General features: G+C 44.0%; 1 protein-coding gene across 1 annotated transcript; it reads right to left on the bottom strand.

Moving 5' to 3' along the window:
• Positions 1-752: 752 nt before the first annotated feature.
• Positions 753-9,736, bottom strand: LOC134406072 (vomeronasal type-2 receptor 26-like). Its single transcript, XM_063137319.1, has 4 exons — positions 8,933-9,736; positions 7,775-8,002; positions 4,674-4,800; positions 753-1,654 (listed from the first exon to the last, which is right to left on the bottom strand). The coding sequence occupies exons 1-4, from the start codon at positions 9,734-9,736 to the stop codon at positions 753-755; spliced, it is 2,061 nt and encodes a 686-aa protein (XP_062993389.1).
• Between the last annotated feature and the right edge of the window lie 8,999 nt (positions 9,737-18,735).

Here is an 18,735-nt window from a genome sequence, read left to right as displayed (position 1 = left end):
ATTTTTTTTTTTAAAAAAAAAATAGTTGTAATCAAATAGGGGTGTGCACGGACCCCCAGATCTGCTTCTCTTCCAGATTCACAACTTCCGGATTGGGTCCACTCCGCTCCACTCCGCTCCACTCCGCTCCACTCCACTCCACCTATGGTCAGCTCCGCTTCGCTGCAAAGATCCGGTTCGGAGCTCCGCTGTCCCCCTCCATAGCCTTGCATTGAAATCCAAAAAAGCCTACAACTTTTTTTCTGTTAATGTTAGAAACCTCAAACTAGGCACCATGATAGCTTATCCATGTATACACATGCATGCCAAGCCTCAAGCAAATCCAAGCATCCCCTGGTTTTCGGGGAATTGTTGAATATCTTTCACCCCATTTGCAGACATGGGATTTACTCCTACATTTTGACAGATAAAAACTTCAAAGTAGGCACCCTCACAGTTGCCGTCTAGATCCACATTCATGGCATGTTTCAAGTAAATCCCATCATCCCCTGACTTACAGCTTCTTCAAATGCGTAGGCCTCTAAAGGACAGGATCAAGAAAGGAGGTCAAAAGGGAAAGGGAAAGCCTGGTCAATGGAAAAGGTGTTCGTGTTTCACCTCTCTCCTTGATGCTTCACAGAAATTTCAGGTGAAAAGCAATGGTGTGAATGTGATGTCTGGTATCTCAAGCCAGTAACTCTTAAGAGTAATAGTACTTTCTCACTGCATTAGACACCATGGAAGTAATAGGTATCAATGGAAAAGTTGATGCTTTAATTCTTTTTTCTTATGAGCTGCTCCCTGCTGTTCAACTCAGGCTTAAAGAGAATAATGTAACATTTGGGGGAAAAGATACAGCCTAATAAACCAGCACTGGAAGCTAAGATGGAGAAGATCTCTACAGCTACCATGTATTTCCCTTTGGTGCTTAGGTAGGCTGGAACAAAAGACAACCAAACACTGCAAAACGTCAGCATGCTGAAAGTGATGAACTTGGCTTCATTAAAACTGTCTGGCAATTTCCTGGCAAGGAAAGCCACCGAGAAGCTGATGATGGACAGAAGTCCCATGTAGCCCAAAAGAAAAGAAAATATGATGGCAGAGCCTGCATTACATCGTACTGTGATTTCTTCAGGGACTGAGTGCATATCTAAGTCTGGGAATGGGGGAGACATTGTGAGCCACAAAGCACAAATGCCAGCTTGAATGAGGGAGCAGGAAAGGACAATGGAGGTGGCCAGTCTTTTTCCCACCCACTTTCTCATGTTAGAACCTGGCTTGGTGGCCATGAAAGCTACAACGACAGTGATGGTTTTGGCCAAGACACTAGAAACAGCCACCGAGAAGATCAAACCAATCACTGGTTGTTGGAGAAAGCAGTTCAGTTTCCCAGGTTGGCCAATGAATAGGAAAGAAGAGAGGAAGCAGAGCAGGAGAGAGATGAGGAGAGTGTAGGTGAGGCCCCGATTGTTGGCTTTGACTATTGGGGTATCTCTGTGCTTAATAAAGGTTTGCAGCACCAAGACTGTGATCAAGGAAAAAGAAACAGCAACAGAAGCTAAACTTTTCCCAAAGGGGTCTTCATAGGACAGAAAGCTTATGACTTTTGGGATGCATCGATCTCGGTCCTTATTTGGATACTGATCTTCTGAGCATTGAGAACAGTCATCAGTGTCTGAAAAGAGAAAGGAAGAGGAGTCATCACAATGTAAAATAATATGTGAAGATAATTTCCATGACAAATCTGAACACTGGTGTCACTGCTACTGCTGTGTATGTGTTGTTGTTGATGTTGTTGTTGTTGTTGTTGTTGTTGTGGAGTTTGTCTTTTGAAAAGATACCTATTTATATCAGAAGGATACTACTGATCTCTGCTGAATTTCTCCTTGGAATATACTTTTCTGACTTTTCTGTCTTAAATGCTGAAAATAATCAAACGTGAGAGGTTTTTGCCTTATTCGTATTATATTGTCTTGATGAAGAAACATATTTCATTATGTATACTCATGCTCTAAGTCCATCTCTTTCCCCACCCATCCAACCCTCAATGGTATATATTTGTTATACTAGTATCCCAAAATTACCCTCTCATACGTGGCTATGATTAGAAATGTTCAGCATTATGAACTACCCTCCTAATGGTTTAAAGAAGTTTCCAGAGTAAGTGTTAAAGTGGTCCCAATTATCCTTGGACAAGCACTGTGAGAAAGTGCTTCTTCTGGACATATGATCCATCTCTTGGCCATTAGCCTGTAATATGTTGCAAGGTTTCATCTCCCCATGCTTTTCAACATCTACATGAAACTGTTTGGTGGAACCACCTGGAACTTTGGGCTGAAGTGTCATCAGTATGTGGATAATACTCAGCTCTTTCTCTCATTTCTAACTACAGATCCTTGGAAGGGTGTGGAAATTTGAACCATGGTATTGGGGCTGTTTGGGGTGGATGAGAGTGAAAAAGCTGAGACTTAATCCAGATGCCACAGGGGTACTGTGGGTTGGAAATCAATAACTTTAGAATGATGTTTACAATTCAACTTAGGTGGAGTTACCCTCCCCCTCCCCATGACATCAAGTGCATATATTACAAGTCCTCCTGGGTTTTGAACTAACTGAGGAAACCTAGGCCTCATCTACACCAAGCAGCATATAGCTGTATGAAAGTGGTTTATGGTGTGTCAATGGGCCTCAACAGCTGTCAGTGCACTTCAATTCCACTATAAAGCAGTAGTGTGGCTCCTGCCTTTTACATACCGCTTTCATAGCACAATATCCTGCTTGGTGTAGATGAGGCCTTAGATGGCTGCTGTGTCCATATCTGGATAGGACAGATGTTGTCTGTTATCCATGCACTAGTTACATCTGGGATTGACTATGGCAACATCCTGTATGTGGGTCTCCCTTTGAAGATGTGCCAGAAACCTCAGCTGGTGCCGAATATGACCACCCAATTGTTGGTGCGGCTGAGACAGTCAGATTATATACTGCATGAGCTGTACAGGTTGCCATTGGGTATTCAAGCCCAATTTGAAGTGTCGCTTTTGACCTTTCACCAGGTTCCCCATATATACAAATGACACCTGCTGAAATTCCCTTTTCAATACAAATGTTAAAGAGCACTGTCCTCCTTTTCATATGGTCACCCTACCTAAACTTTAAGATCAGCAACAGAGCTACTTCTCATTTCCCCACCTTTCAGGGCTCTTAGGTGGGCAAGTACACAATAGGAGGTGAGACTCTAAAAGAGGCAAAGAGTAGCTCAAGGAGTCCATGACACAGAAAGAACTTTGACACTGGTATTTATTGTTTTATGAATGTATGCTGTAATATTACCAAATTGTTGTTGTTCTTGTTGTTATTCTGAAAATGTTAGGGTTGTAAGCTGCCTTGGGTGTGCTCTCACCTTGAAAGGAAAGGTAAGATAGGAATTGAATAAATTTTAATCATTCCAATTGTAATTTCTAACAATCACTTTCGCCAAAATCAGAGGGAATCATATTGTATCTTAATTTGGTAAAAACATTCTGATACAATACTAAAGTACTGTGTGTCTAAATAACTGGCTATTTAATGATCTGACTACATAAAATGATACATTCAAGAAGAGTAAATGGTTAAACATATCAGTCAGAAATTATATCCGAAAAAAGAAAAGACTTGCATTTTAAAATCAACTGAATCTTAGGATTATAGGAATCTGCTTTATATCCTGTAAGACCATTGGTCCATCAAGCCCAGAATTGCCAACACTGACTGGCAGCAGCTCTCCAGGATTTAAACAGGAGTTTGCCAGGCCTTCCCGGAGAAGCCAGGAATTTAACCTGTGACCTCCAAATTAGATTGCTGCAATGCCCTTTAAATGGGGCAGCCTTTGAAGATGGTTCAGAAGCTGCAGCTTGTGCAAAATGCAGCTGCCAGATTGATAACTGGAACAAGGAGGTTTGAACATATAACACCGATTCTGGCCTGTTTGCATTGGCTGCCTAGATGTTTCTGAGCCCAATTCAAAGTGCTGGTTTTAACCTATAAAGCCCTATATGGCTCGAGACCACAATACCTGATGGAACACCTCTCCCGACATGAACCTACCCATACACTGCGCTCAACATCTTAGGTGCCACTCCGAGTGATTACTCCAAGGGAAGCTAGGAGAATGGCAGCAAGGGAGAGGGCCTTTTCGGTGGTGGCCACCCAACTGTGTAATGATCTTCCCAATGAGGGTCGCCTGGCACCAACATTGTTATCTTTCAGATGCCAGGTCAAGTCTTTTCTATTCTCCCAGGCATTTAACAGCATTTAATAATGCTAAGTTTGTTTTTTAACAGACCCCAGAACTGTTTTTTTTAAATGGATACTTTTGGTTTTTTTTAATGGTTTTTATGGTTTTAAATTTTGTATACTTTTAAGGTTTACTGTTTTTTACTTTTGTAAACTGCCCAGAGAGCTTAGGCTATGGGGTGGTATATAAATGTAATAAATAAATAAATAAATAAATAAATAAATTCTGCATGGAAAACATGCAGTCCTACTACTTAGCTCAATTGGCAATCAAGAGTTCTAGTAAGTGGTCATGATAATACAGATAAATTTCTGACTGTTACCATGTGGTTGCATGCAAACTAGAGGATCTAGCACTTCCAAAATGATAGTAAGGATTAGCCCTAATGGAATATTGGATGCATCACATCACCTACCAGTTTGGTTTGAAATCTTCCCTTCTGGACATGGATTACAATCATAGCAACAAAACTTCTCCCCTTCTTTCATTATCTTCTGATAACCGGGTTGGCAGGAGTCACTACAGACAGAAATGGGCAGGACCTATCCATAAAGATGAAGAGTATTTATGGAAGCAGACATTAGAAACATTGGATATTTTTAAAAATCTTTTACTTTGATTTGTCTAAACATTCCCAAAGTTTCATCAAGGCATAGGAAACAATTATCACGGCTCTTGTCATTATCCCTGACCTTGAGTGCTTTTGGACAGAGGGAAATTTTGTTTCCTTACAGGTTCATTGCTTCCTGCTTTTCTTTTGCATTTGAAACCTGCTGAATTACACTGCAAGAGAACAGCGTCCAAGTGGCCAGTAATTTAAAACCTCCCAGGCCATATAGTTCAATGGGATAGTGCTCTTTAGTGGGCACATCATCATCATCATCATCATCATCATCATCATCATCATAACAATAATAATAATAATAATAATAATAATAATAATAATATTTCTTTCCCACCTCTCCATTCTGATCGAGGCGGGGAACAACCATAAATGATAAAATACATAAACCTCAATTAAAACATAATGTACATTTTTAAAAACATCCAAAAAACATCCTAAAAACATTTTAAAAACATCTTAAAATTCCACTGGATAGGCCTGCTGGAAGACATCAGTCTTTATAGCTTTCTTGAATGCTACTAGACTGTTAAGCTGATGAGTGAGTCTCTTCCGGCAAGCCTCTTTTCCCAGGCATTTAACAGCATTTAACAATGCTAAGTTTGTTTGTTTTTTAACGGACCCCAGAACTGTTGTTTTTAAATGGATACCATTGTTTTTATACTGTTTATTTTTTAATGTTTTTACGTTTTGTATACTTTTTTTTGTATTAATATTTTTATTAATTTTCCACATAAACAGAACACATAAGGAAAGGTAAAACAACAATACAAACTATACAAACTACATCACAATATAAACAACTATTAAAATAGTCACAAATACATATGGTATTCCATTTAAAGCGATCTTCATGTCAGATGGCAAGTATCATATTTCTAGTTTACGAGATCCGGACTTTATCAGAGCAAGCAAGTATATTTATCAAATGCCAGAATACAAGTTATATATAAAATCCACATACAAATAAATCATCCTTTTCCAGTTGTTTTATATATTCAATAAAAGGTTTCCAGTCCATTACATATGAAGCTATTGTTCTTTCTTTTACTAACACCGTTAATTTCGCCATCTCCGCCAATTCCAACTTATACTTTTTAATGTTTACTTTTTAATGTTCACTGTTTTTAACTTTTGTAAACCGTCCAGAGAGCTTTGGCTATGAGGCGGTATATAAATGTAATAAATCAAATCAAATCAAATCAAATCCAAATTCCACAGTCTGGCAGCAGCAGAAGAGAAGGTCCTCTGGGTTACAGTTGTTAATCTAGTTTTTGCCAGCTGAAGTAGATTTTCCCCAGAGGACCTGAGTGTGCAGGGCAGATTGCAGTGCAACTTGGACTGCACATGGCAGGAAATTGTGACATATTTCAGAAGAGTTGGGTTTCCCAAGGTTTAACTGGGAATTGGAGTGGGATACCCACATGAGACTCACAATGTCATCAAAATGACCCATGAACTTCTGTGAATGGCCACTCCTGAGCATGCTATAAATCACTCGTTTAAAGACACTCTGTGGCCGTTGCTAGATGAGGCCTTAGCACGGTATGAGGCCCGGTCTCCCTCCTGTGCATCCAAATGACGCACAGTGGATTCCGGGGTCAGGCTGGGCTAAGACCTCCCTTAAGCCAGGATAAGCGGATTCGCTTATGTCCCGGCTTTTCCGCAGCCCCGGCCTGAGGCCGGGGCTGCGGAAAGTCTAGTGACTTCCATGGCAAGTAGCCGGAAGAAGCCATGGACTGGGCACAGCACTCCATAGGACTGCTGTGCCCATCGGGCCGGGGGAGTCATGGGGGAGAGGGGGGCTGGGGGAAAGACCAACCTGGCAGGAGAGGAGGGGGAGAAGAGCATGCCCGGGCACGGGCATCGTGGACGGGGGGCGGGGGAAGAGGAGCTGGCATGGGCACGGGCATTGTGGACAGGGTCAGGGGAAGAAGACCGGGTATAGGCTTGGCAAGCGGGGGGTGGGGGGAGAAGAGTGGGCACAGGCATGGGCATGAGCACAGGCATCGGGGACAGGGGACAGGGGAAGAAGAGCAGGCATGGGCATGGGCCTGGCAAGTGGGGGTGTGGGGAGAAGAGTGGGCATGGGCATGGTCACGGGCATGGGCATTGGGGACGGAGGTCAGGGGAAGAAGAGTGGGCATGGGCATGGGCCTGGCAAGCGGGAGGTGGTGGAGAAGAGTGGGCACAGGCATGGGCATGGGCACAGGCATCGGGGACAAGGGAAGAAGAGCAGGCAAGGGCATGGGCATCAGGGATGAGGGTCGGGGTAGAAGAGTAGGCATGGGCACGGGCCTGGCAAGTGGGGGTGAAGAGTGGGCATGGGCACGGGCATCAGGGATGGGGGAAGAAGAGTGGGTACAGGCATGGGCATCGGGGACGGGGGTTGGGGACGCAGAGCGGGCACAGGCACAGGCCTGGCAAGCAGGGGGGAAGAAGAACAGGAACGGGCCTGGCGGATGGGGGGAGGACGGGTGAGAGAGTGGGCAGGGGGGCATCAGGCATTGGGGGGAATCAGGGACAGGGGGAGCAGGGGGGACTTATTTTTTTAAAAAACCACTTACCAAGTGCGGTGGTGCGCTCCTGCGCACATGGCCCTTTAACTTGAAAAAAAAATGGCAGACGCGATGGGGCTTCCCCTTGCCCCATCACGTCTTACGTGTGGAAAAGGGCGACGGCACGCACTAGCTGTAGCGTGCCGTCACCCCGACTCCCGGCCAGATGATCCGGTAGGTCTAGCAAAGCCCTGTGACTTTTTAGTGTTATATATGGCTCTAGCTTGACAGGGTCAATTCCGGTAGCAAAGTATATGTTTCTGCTTCTGGATCCCAGTTCACACACCCTCATAATGGTGTACCTAACATGACGATTAAATATCACATGATTCGCACCTGATTAAAACTCCTGTGCCAAATGATTGTGTCCTCATTAATGATGAATTCTTTGCCTTCGAGAGCATTGGGATTTACCCATCCAACTTTTACTTTAAGGAAGGACTTGTTTGGAAATGTGACAAAGTTTATTATATCAAATCCACCTTCCATTTCCCCATTATCGTTCAAAGAGACTCTTTCTCCAGCAGAATTGTTAAAGGAAATGCCGTGAAGAAATGGGTGAAGCTTGTTGAAAAAGGAAATAAAGAACAAAATAATAAAACTGTATTGATGACCATGGCTAGACCTACGGTTTATCCCTGGATCGTCCAGGGGTTAAACCTGTTCATCTAGGTGCCACACAGGGGATCCAGTGCTCAGGCAGGGGTGAACCCTGGATGATCCCAGCATAAACCTTAGGTCTAGCTGTGGCCAATGTTCTTACAGAAAACAAAACCGTCTTTCCTTGCTAATATGTGGTTATATTAAACACAGGGCTAATCTACACCCAGCAGGATATTCCACTATGAAAGCATTATGTAAAAGGCAGGAGCCACACTACTGCTTTATAGTGGTATTGAAGATCTTTGCAGGATCTACACTCCTGCTTTATAGCAGTACTGAACTGCACTGACAACTATTGGGGCTCATGACACATCATCTACACCAAGCAGGATATAACAGTGGCATGAAAGTTGTATATAGTATGTGTCAAGGGCCCCAAGAGTTGTCACTGCACTTGAATACCAATATAAGGTGGTAGAATGGCTGCTGCCTTTTATATAACGCTTTCATGCTGCTTTCATAGTGGAATATCCTGCTTGGTGTAGATGAGCCCATAGACACAAAGAGCACACTCACTAAAATTAAGGGAAAGTATTAGGAATGACTAATGAAATGATTGCACTGGGTCTATTCAAGACATGGCCATGGCTAGATGCCAAATATTGTTTCAGAAAAAAGTTCCAGAATGAAAATTATTTTTTTCAGTGACATGCTGATAAAATGTATGATTCTTTTATTGTTGGCTGCAAGAATAGAGAAATTTGAACACATCTGTCATTGTGAATGAACAAGGTTTATTACACTATTGACCAATTATTCATGGAAGAGAAAATGGAATACATGTGCTAATCAATTCATAAAAAAACCCTCAGACCATTATGGAGAGATTACCTGCCATGGCTTCAGATCGTGGAGTTCATCTTGCTTGCCATGGAGAGTTCCTCTGTGGTTGAATCTAGAAGAGTACAGGGCATGTAAAGCATGTGCCACAGCATAGACAGCATTATAAATACCGTAGCTGTGGCCAGTCATTCGCATCTCAAAAAAAGGTCCACGAAGGGTCTCCAGTTTCTCCTCCCCAGTACATCTTCCAGTGACCTTGTATGGCACCAGGGGATCTGGAGCTGAACAGTCAAAAACATGCTCCCAGAACTCCTCCAGAAAATCATCTGCTTGTCTCCATGTGGGTTTTAGGATTTGAAGATATTTTTGGAACCCCAAAGGTTCATTTGAGTGAATGGAGAAGGCAATGGCTCCATGGAACACATGTAAATCAGAATTCCGTAGTAGGGTTGATATGATAAAATCTATCTGGGCTGTTATAATCCATACCTTTGCGCGCAAGATACTTTGCTCATGTCCAATACCTCCTAAATCAATTGTAAAATACCATATATACATCATCACAGATGTTTCACCATAAATTACAAATATTCTGGATTTCCTAAAATTGATAAGTTGATAAATATTATCAGCCAGATCAGTTCTTATATCTCTAGAACTAAAATGGATTTCATTGGGGATTAGTTTTGTGAAGTCCACACAGATTCCATTGTTAGAAAGCAATGGCCCCACGGCTTGCAGGAAACGATCTCCCTGATCATCATCCACCACAAAAAGTCCAACCAACATCCATCCAAAATGCTTTAGCAAACTGATAATTCCATTATACTGATAGGCTTCATTTGGGACCATGTGGAAAAAGGAAGGCAGCTTCCTCATCTCACTCACTACTGGGGCAAAGGAGCCATAAGTGAGCTGAAAGCATTAAAAATAACTGTAAGTGAAAGTATTTCCATTAAATAATTTGCCAAAAGGTTTACTTTATGTATCATTTATACTGAGAGATAAATTACATTAGAACCACAGTTCTAAGTATCATATGAACATATGCTCTTTTATTTATTTAATCTTACTGTATTTGCACATGCCTAGTTAAGGATCCTTGCGAGTGTAAGCGGAAGCATGGAATAAAGACATGGACACAAGAGCTTGGGTTAACAAAGGCCTCTTTATTTATAATAAATAGAATTCCACCCTCCCTGGATCTGCACTTGGAAGTCCGGGAATTAAATCCTTATCTCTGTTCACTTGCCTTGCTTATGGGTGAGCCATTTTCCAAAGCAAGGAGTCCATAAAATTGGCTTCTTGCTTATATGACACTTTGTAAGTGTGGGGAGACCGCCCTACAACACCCCCACCCACTGCCTTAAGGGAGAGCAAGTAGGTGAAGACAGGAGGGTCTCCAAAGGCACACCATATCCTGGCGCGTGAGCCACACAGCCCGCAAGGAGCAGGTCCTCCGGATATGCCGATCACCTGAAAGGTGTCAAAGTGCTCACCGTCCCTATCTAATACAGTCAATTCCCGCACATTTCCTGCCACAAATTAACCTAATTATACACCCTTCCACAATAATGCCACCAGTATGAAATAGGGAAAAACCACGAATGGAAAAAAATATTCCTACTTAGCCTTCCCTCCAAAGGGAGAGGCTGGCTAATCCCATACTACGAACAGGGCAGGAGGGTGGGAGCTGAAAACAGAAGAGGCCGAGCCTCGGGCAGGGCAGCCTTTTATAGCTGCAGCCACACCCTAACTCATGTGGCTCATGTTTCTCAGCCACATGAAGTGTCTCCTTCCTGCTCCTCCCACCTGCAACGGCCACTTTCCCACCCAAACCGTTGGCTGGCCGGGGAGCGAATTTCTGCTTGTACAATATGGAGAAAGATATCATTTTTGAGAAAGAAATCATGCAGAAGAAGCTGACCATTCTGCTTCCTTCCCCTGTTCCTGCTTTTCTCATTTTGTGTTGTACCTTAAATACCAGATTCACATAATACTTTGCTTTTCAGCTTCCCTCTTTCTAAACTTTTCAAAACCACGGCCATAGAGACAAGAAATGGAACACATTGCATATGAGCATTGGAGGTCTCAGGTCTATCACTAACTACCTGTGGAATCTTGTAAGGATTTAAGATGTATGCCATGTTGAGTGAGGTATCAAATGCAAGTGCCCCGATGACAGCTATTAGTTTTTTGAGGGTATCACATTCATAGTTGGGGACAAATCTATGGCTGTTGAAGAGAAGTTTCATGGTGGTGCGATAGGTCATCTGTGCATCATTGTAGCTGTCATAGATGTGGAATCCAAGTGTGAAATTCGGTAAGATGTTTGGGTTCTTGTTAACCTCATTTACAGCAAATGCCAAGGATAAGATGTGTTGGTAGAACTTTGTCATCACACTGCAAAGAGAGATACTCGTTACTTCGATAATACTATAATACACAGAGGTCTTTTACTACATTATCTGTCAATACCATTCCATTTTAGTTCCTGATTGTAATATTTTTTTTCCATTTGTTACAAATGGCTTTAAAGTAACATACAATTCTCTTTCTTAAGCCAAAATTATGTTTCTGATACATAAGAAACCTAAACTGGGGAATGAATTAACACACATAGGGGGAAATAGTTTATATTTATATATTCCTGTTTTCTTGTCTTTCAGTTATTCCTCCCTAACCTTCAGTTCAGAATCTCTTGAATTATGGAGCAGAATAAGCAAAGGCCTTGTGCAGGACTGCTTGATCATTACTACTCTGTTCAAGTCACCATCCACAGGCATCTCCAAGAGGTTTGATTCAATTCTGGAAATCATTACCACCTATATGCACTTGTTGAAAGTGCATCTGTTTTAGGGCTGTGCCCCGCTTTGCTTCAGAGCTGAGAAGCGATAGCGAGGCGGCCTGATTTGCCTCTGGAAAAGGCGGAGGAGAAATGAGTCAGGGGCAAAGAGGATCACCTTGATCCAGAGTGCCAAACACAGGTAAGTGGGAGGGAGGGGACTCATCTGGCGCAGCCGCCGCCACCACAATCCCTGTGGCGATGGTGATGGAGCCAGGTAAGGGGGCAGGGAGGAGGGAGGCTTACCTGTGTCCAACGTCGTCTGTCGCAGGGTTCAATTAAGGCCCCAGTTGAAGCTAGAAATGAAGGTCGAGGCCTCTTCTGGCTTCAAGCCGGGGCCTCAATTGAAGACTGTGATGATGGACACAGGTAGGGGGTGGGTGGTTGGCTTCCCTGGTGCCACCATCACATCCATGCAGCGATGGCGGTGGAGCCGGATCTCGCTCTGCAGATTGGCCCCAAGCAGATTGTGCCTGATCCGGAAGTTCTGGACAAGGCCATGAAGTGGATTCAGGGGGTCTGTGCACAGCCCTAATCTGCTTTATATATTTTCTTCACTGCATATTTTACAGCCTGAAAATTATTTTTCCAAACACAAGTTGCCATTTTCCAAATATGGTGCAATGGAAATAAAGAAAACAAACCAAATCCTCATCCCAACAGACACACATCACGGTAAGATCACTCATTATGAAAGAAGGAAATCATGGATAAGCAGGTCGGGATATATATTGTTTATTGCTTATCTGTTTATTTGTAACATTTATATACCATGAATTATAATCTCTCAGTGGATCACAACATTAAAGGACAATATTAAAACACAGTATTAAAATATTCCATAAAAACACAGTTTTAACCACTTCAAGCAACATTAAAAGAGTGGTAAAATATTAAAAGTGCTAACAATTGAAAATGCTGGTGCCTGAAAAGAAAAGCTGTAATCAATCTGGCCAAGTTCAAATGATGCGGGGAAGAAAAGACAATTCCTTACTCTTTAAAATAAGAGAACTCTTGCCAAGGTTGTTCGATGAATGAAAATTTTGTTAAACAGAAATTGATCACAGAAACCATCCCACCAATAAGGAGGTCTCCTGACAGAAATGACTCATGCAGAACAGGGGTAGGATCAGAGGCGGGACATTTCAGTGTATCTACTTCACACACCCAATGCAGAAGCAGAAGCAACAACAGCATCACTATCAGCCCAGTATTCTGGCAGCAAAGCTTATCTTTAGATGGAAATGCTCCCACATCCATCTACAACATCTGCTTGGTTACCGAAACTCCCGGAGTTGGCACATCACATGTTTTTGACAATAATACTTCAACGACAGAGGCTTATTTGCCTTTTCCATAGCAGCAGCAGAGTTACACAACCATGGCTTAGTCAGGCGACAAAGACTGCCAGGACACTGATGAATCCTGGCCAATGAGGCCAACACAAACAAGTGTCAGGGATCAAACTGACAGATCCCTGCCGGCCTCTTGCAGTGAATATCACAAGTGGAAGGGTTTATGTAACCACTTCAAGACTTCCTTCATGGTTGTTTTCTCACATTCTGAAAATCCACTGGGCCTTTCTCAGGGGAAAAATAAATTAAAGTGAATTGGATAATTACAGGGGAGAGAATGATTTTTTAGCCACAAGAGGCAGCATGGATGACAAACATGATTCTCAGATCTGAAGAGAAGTTTTCTTTGCTTCTGAGGCCATAGCTAGACCTAAGGTTTATCCCTGGATCGTCCAGGGGTCAAACCTGTTCATCTAGGTGACACACAGGGGATCCAGTGCTCAGGCAGGGGCAAACCCTGGATGATCCCAGGATAAACCTTAGGGGCCTTCCTAGACGAGGCCTTAGCGTGCTTCGAGACCCGGTTTCCCTGCTGTGCATCCAGATGACGCACAGGGGAATCCGGGCCCAGGCCGTACTGAGGCCTCCTCTAATGCACCATAAGCGAAGTCGCTTATGGCGCGCCTTTTTCGCAGCCCCGGCCTCAGGCCGGAGCTGCGAAACGTCTAGGAAGGTCCGTGGCTTTTTGCGCCTACTCGTTCGCGAGTAGCCGCGAAAAGCCACGGACCTGGCACAGCGCTCATACGAGCGCTGTGCCCATCGGCCGGGGGGGGGGGAGAGAAGGGCAGGGGGAAGGATGGCAAGGGGGGATGGCAAGGGGGGAGGGCGGGTGAGAGAGAGAGCGCCATGCGCCACCACCCGAGCAAGCAGGCGAGCAGCACTGCCAGGGCAAGGCCTGGCATGGGGCGGCATTGCCCGGGCAAGCGTCGCCGCCCGAGCAAGCAGGCGAGCGGCGCTTGCCCGGGCAATGCTGTCCCATGCCAGGCCTTGCCCTCGCAGCGCCGCTCACTTGCTTGCTCGGGCGGCAGCTCGCAGCGCTTTCTCTCTCACCTGCCCTCCCCCCTTGCCATCCTTCCCCCGTTTAAAAAAACAGACTTACCTGGTCCGAAGTCTCCGGGCCGCACGTGGCCCCTTTAAACTAAAAAAAATAAAAATGGCGGACGCTGCAGGGATCCCGACGTCCCTGCGCGTCCGGCGTCTGGAAGCTGAGGCGGCGCTCGTTAACGTCAGCGCGCTGTCGCCCCGCCTCCAAGCCAGCTTATCCCGGCAGGTCTAGCAAAGCCCTAGGTCTAGCTGTGGCCTGAGTATAACAACATGGAGATGGGTTTCACTTCATGAGGAAAGACCAGCAGCAATTTATGGACCTAAGATGAAGTTCTGAGCTTGACCGAAGGAAGGCTATATTTAAGGATGAGCATTTAAACAAAACTCAAAGTTGTCAAAGTTTTCTAAATTCCACCCATTCCATTATGATTCATTGTGATCTTTCCTTTTCCACTTTTATGAACATTTTATAAATATTTTCCCCGATGTATGCAGCAGTTTTGAATGTCTTTAAATGCACATTTTTTTAGTCATAGAACACTAGAGGAAAGAAAATCCAAGAGTGAATCTGCTATCCTACCACGGGATAACCACATAGCTCATTCCACCATAAAATCATAGAATAGTAGAGTTGGAAGGGGCCTATAAGGCCATCAAGTCCATCCTCCTGCTCAATACAGGAATTTACATTAAAGCATACTTGACAGATGGCTGTCCAGCTACCACTTGAATGCCTCTAGTGTGGGAGAGCCCACGACCTCCCTAGCTAATTGGTTCCATCATCGTACTGCTCTAACAGTCAGGAAGTTTTTTCTGATGTCCAGCTAGACATCATATCTTTCAGCCCTGTGTTCCAACCTATCAAGATTACTTTGAAGTTTGTTTGTGTCTTCCAGGTTATTAGCTATCCACCCAATTACCAGTTTTTCTTGCCACTGTTGCCTTTTTTAAATATATTGAGACTTGGGAATATAAAACCCCCTGCACAAGGCTGTCTCATCTCTGCCAGGTGTTTCCATGTAGTTATGATAAGATCAAGGTCTCATAGTCTTGATCTTATGATAAGATCAAGGTCTTAATCTTATGATAAGAACAAAGTCTCCCCTGCTATAGCTAGGGAGTATCTTCAAATTATCCATGAGGCACAGTAAGTGATAACAATTCCAGAACTTCATTTTGGCCACACTTGCCCATGAAACCCAGAAAAGAGTGGATTAAAGCCATGGTGATTAAGCCAGAAAGCCAGGCCATGTTCAGAAGACACCTTAAACCATGGTTTTAACTATGGTGAATAAAGCAAAAAAGCCTCGTTCACTTTGGTTGAAGCTGTGGTTTAAGGTGTCTTCTGAACACAGCCTGGCTTTCTAGCTTAATCGCCCTGTTTGAAGACATGGTTTAAGGTGTCTTCTGAACAGGCCCAGTGCATGTTGCTTTCCTTCCCATTTGTGCTTCTAGTCATAGATCTAGGCCTTAGCTAGACCTACCTGATAGTCCGTGATGGAGGGGTGGAGATCTCGTGATGGTTTTATCACAAGATCCCCCTTCTGTTTACACGTGGCACGCGTCACCCTCAGACGGACAGGCATATTGCCCGCCATTTTCTTTTCTTTTCTTAAAGAGGCAGCAGCGCACAAACACTCATGCGCAAAAGGTTTGTGTTTGTTTGTTTTTTAAAAAAAATCCCGCTTCCCCCACCCGAATGGGCACAGTACTCCTGAGGATCTCTGTGCCTCATGCGCGGGTCACAGCTCCTCGGAAGTAACTGTGAGGAGCTGTGACAAACCGTAGCACCGAACCACCTGTTCTGTTGCCTCAGGCTTAGCCCAAGGCTGAAGAAAAACTGGGCCTAAAGGGGAGGGTGAAATCCCGGAGCAAGGGAGGGATGATCCCTCCCTGATCCTGGGATCCCCTATGTGTCATGTGGATGCACAGGGATGATCCCAGAGATCAGCCTGGGATTTCACCCAGTCCAGCTATGGCCCTAGTCATATAGATCCCATGGAGAGCTGTATATCTGCCAGAAGCTCACCCAGATTACATTCCAAGGTTTCTGACCTTGCTAAGCTACTAACAGTGGTCTTACTTTAGACTATTGGATAGTGTATAGTAGGATCACTGCAATTTTGCATAGTAAGTCCTGCATGGCTGTGCAATTATACAAATGACTTCAATTTATAATCCAAATGCATTGTCACTTGCAGAATCTAAGATGAATATGAAGATAAGAAGTGATAAAATGGGGTTTTTTTGGTACATAATGTTTGTACTATTATGTAACTGGCAGGGACAAGATTATAACAGGAAAGAATGAACAAATGAAAAGTAATTGTAAGTTACTTTTTATTATATTACAAATCACCATGCTGTTGTTTTCTACATGAGGAAAGAGTGTTTCTGATGCTTTTAAATAAACAGCTTTTATAAAATTCTAATGGTGACTTTTATTAAGGTACATGGAATTCTTTTAGAGCTTCCCCCCCCCATTTGTATAACAGCTTGATAGTGTGTCTAACTAGTTTCAAAGAGGGTACACATGAATAAGATGGTTTATCTGGAATAGTAGATAGATACTACTATCTCTTAGTAGTAGTTCCATTGCCTCAGTTCCTTAGACACCACAGAAGTAATGCATTGATTGGGAAGAGTGATGGTTATTATTTTTAGAGGTGTGCAAGGATCCCCCACTCCGCTTCACTTGCAGATCTGCGATTTTTGGAGCGGGCCGCTTCACCCCGCCCCCGCTCCGCCCATTTCCGCTCCGCTCTGCTTGGAGCTCTGGATCCAGATCAGAGCTCCGTTTTTCCCCCCATAGGGTTGCATTTAAAGCTAAAAAAGTAATCAACTTTTTTTCTGTTCAAGTTAGAAACCTCACGTTTTGCACCATGACACCTCATGGGGGTATACACAAGCACACCAAGTTTCAAGGCAATCCCATCATCCCCTGATTTTTGGGGAATTTTTGAAAATCGGGCACCCCATTCACACCCCTTTCCATAGCTCCGTCAATTTGCACGTTAGAAACCTCAAACTCGGCACCATGATAGCTTATCCATGTGTCCACATGGATGCCAAGTTTCAAGGCAATCCCATCATCCACTGATTTTTGGGGAATTTTTGAAAATCGGGCACCCCATTCACACCCCTTTCCATAGCTCCGTCAATTTGCACGTTAGAAACCTCAAACTCGGCACCATGATAGCTTATCCACGTGTCCACACGGATACCAAGTTTCAAGGCAATCCCATCATCCCCTGATTTTTGGGGAATTTTTGAAAATCGGGCACCCCATTCACACCCCTTTCCATAGCTCCGTCAATTTGCATGTTAGAAACCTCAAACTCGCCACCATGAAAGCTTATCCAGGGATACATAAGCATGCCGAGACTCAAGGCAGTCCCATCATCCCCTGTTTTTTGGCGGGGCTTAAACCTGCAGACCTCTCAATGGGGCCATTTCAAAGGAAATCCCAACATGCCATGAATTGGGGAGTAGAGATCAACCTATATGAATCTTCTTCCACACTTGAAAAATGGATTTGGAACTTGAGCACAGGAAGGACTTCTCCCCTGAGTCAAAGCCACACACACACAACATCCCTGCAAGGCGGGCAGGGGAGGAGAGAGGGAAGGCAGGCAGGCAGGCAGCAGACATTTCTGGGGGTATGAGGAAGTGAGCCAAGGATAAGCCAGTAATGCATATAAAATGGAATAAATAAATAAATAAATAAACGAAGGAGGGGTGGAATTAAAAGCAGCAGTGTTGCTGAATAAACAGCAAGAAGATTTTTTTTAAAAAAGGCTATATCTGTCTTTTATCAGTAATAGGGGGACGTGCCCGGGGGAGAGGGAAGCAGCTGCCAGTTCAGCTCAAGAAAGCCATTGCTTCACCAACAGCTCTGAGAAGAACTTGAGAAGTAAACGCTCACTTCAACTCATTATAGGCATCGCTCCACCACTAAGAAGTAAATGCTCACTTCGACTCATGATAGGCATTGCTCCACCGTTTTACTCTCTTTGGAAGGCTCTGATGGCCTTCCAGTACAGGAGAGAGTGGGGGCACGTCCACGATGGCATGCCCTAGGGGAGCTCATCCCCTTGCACCACATCTTTTCAGTTGTTCCCCAAAGTTAGGGTGGGTAGCAGTGCTCTCTTATTATTGGCTTAGTATATGATTTCAGGTTGTGTTTGTGCATTTGGTGGGGCTACTGTGTTAAAAAACACTGGGAAAAGTCCATTCAGATTAAGAAAGAGAAGTTTCCCAGAATCCCAAGTTACCCATTTTGCCTATGTCCTCCTCTAACTTTGGGATCATGTGATCATGACCGGGAGCTGACTCTGCCCCTCAGCCCTTTGAAAAAGGTATTTTTCCCGCCGATTTTTTAAAAAATTCTAGCGCGACCCGCACCACGCAGAGAGCTGAGAGTAGTCTCAAAATGACCCCCATCCACGACTCTCTGTGCACAAGAATTTTCAGAACGATAGCTTAAAAATCAACCCAGTTATCCCCGATTCTTTCCCGCAATGCAATCCTATGGGCGAAAAGCTGAAAACCGCCGTTTGAGCCGCGCTGTCCCTGTTTGTTGACCTGATTTTTAAAAAAATATAGAA

Source organism: Elgaria multicarinata, chromosome 11 (assembly GCF_023053635.1).
Source record: "Elgaria multicarinata webbii isolate HBS135686 ecotype San Diego chromosome 11, rElgMul1.1.pri, whole genome shotgun sequence".
Lineage (NCBI taxonomy): Eukaryota > Metazoa > Chordata > Lepidosauria > Squamata > Anguidae > Elgaria > Elgaria multicarinata.
This window is presented reverse-complemented; position numbering and strand designations above follow the sequence as displayed.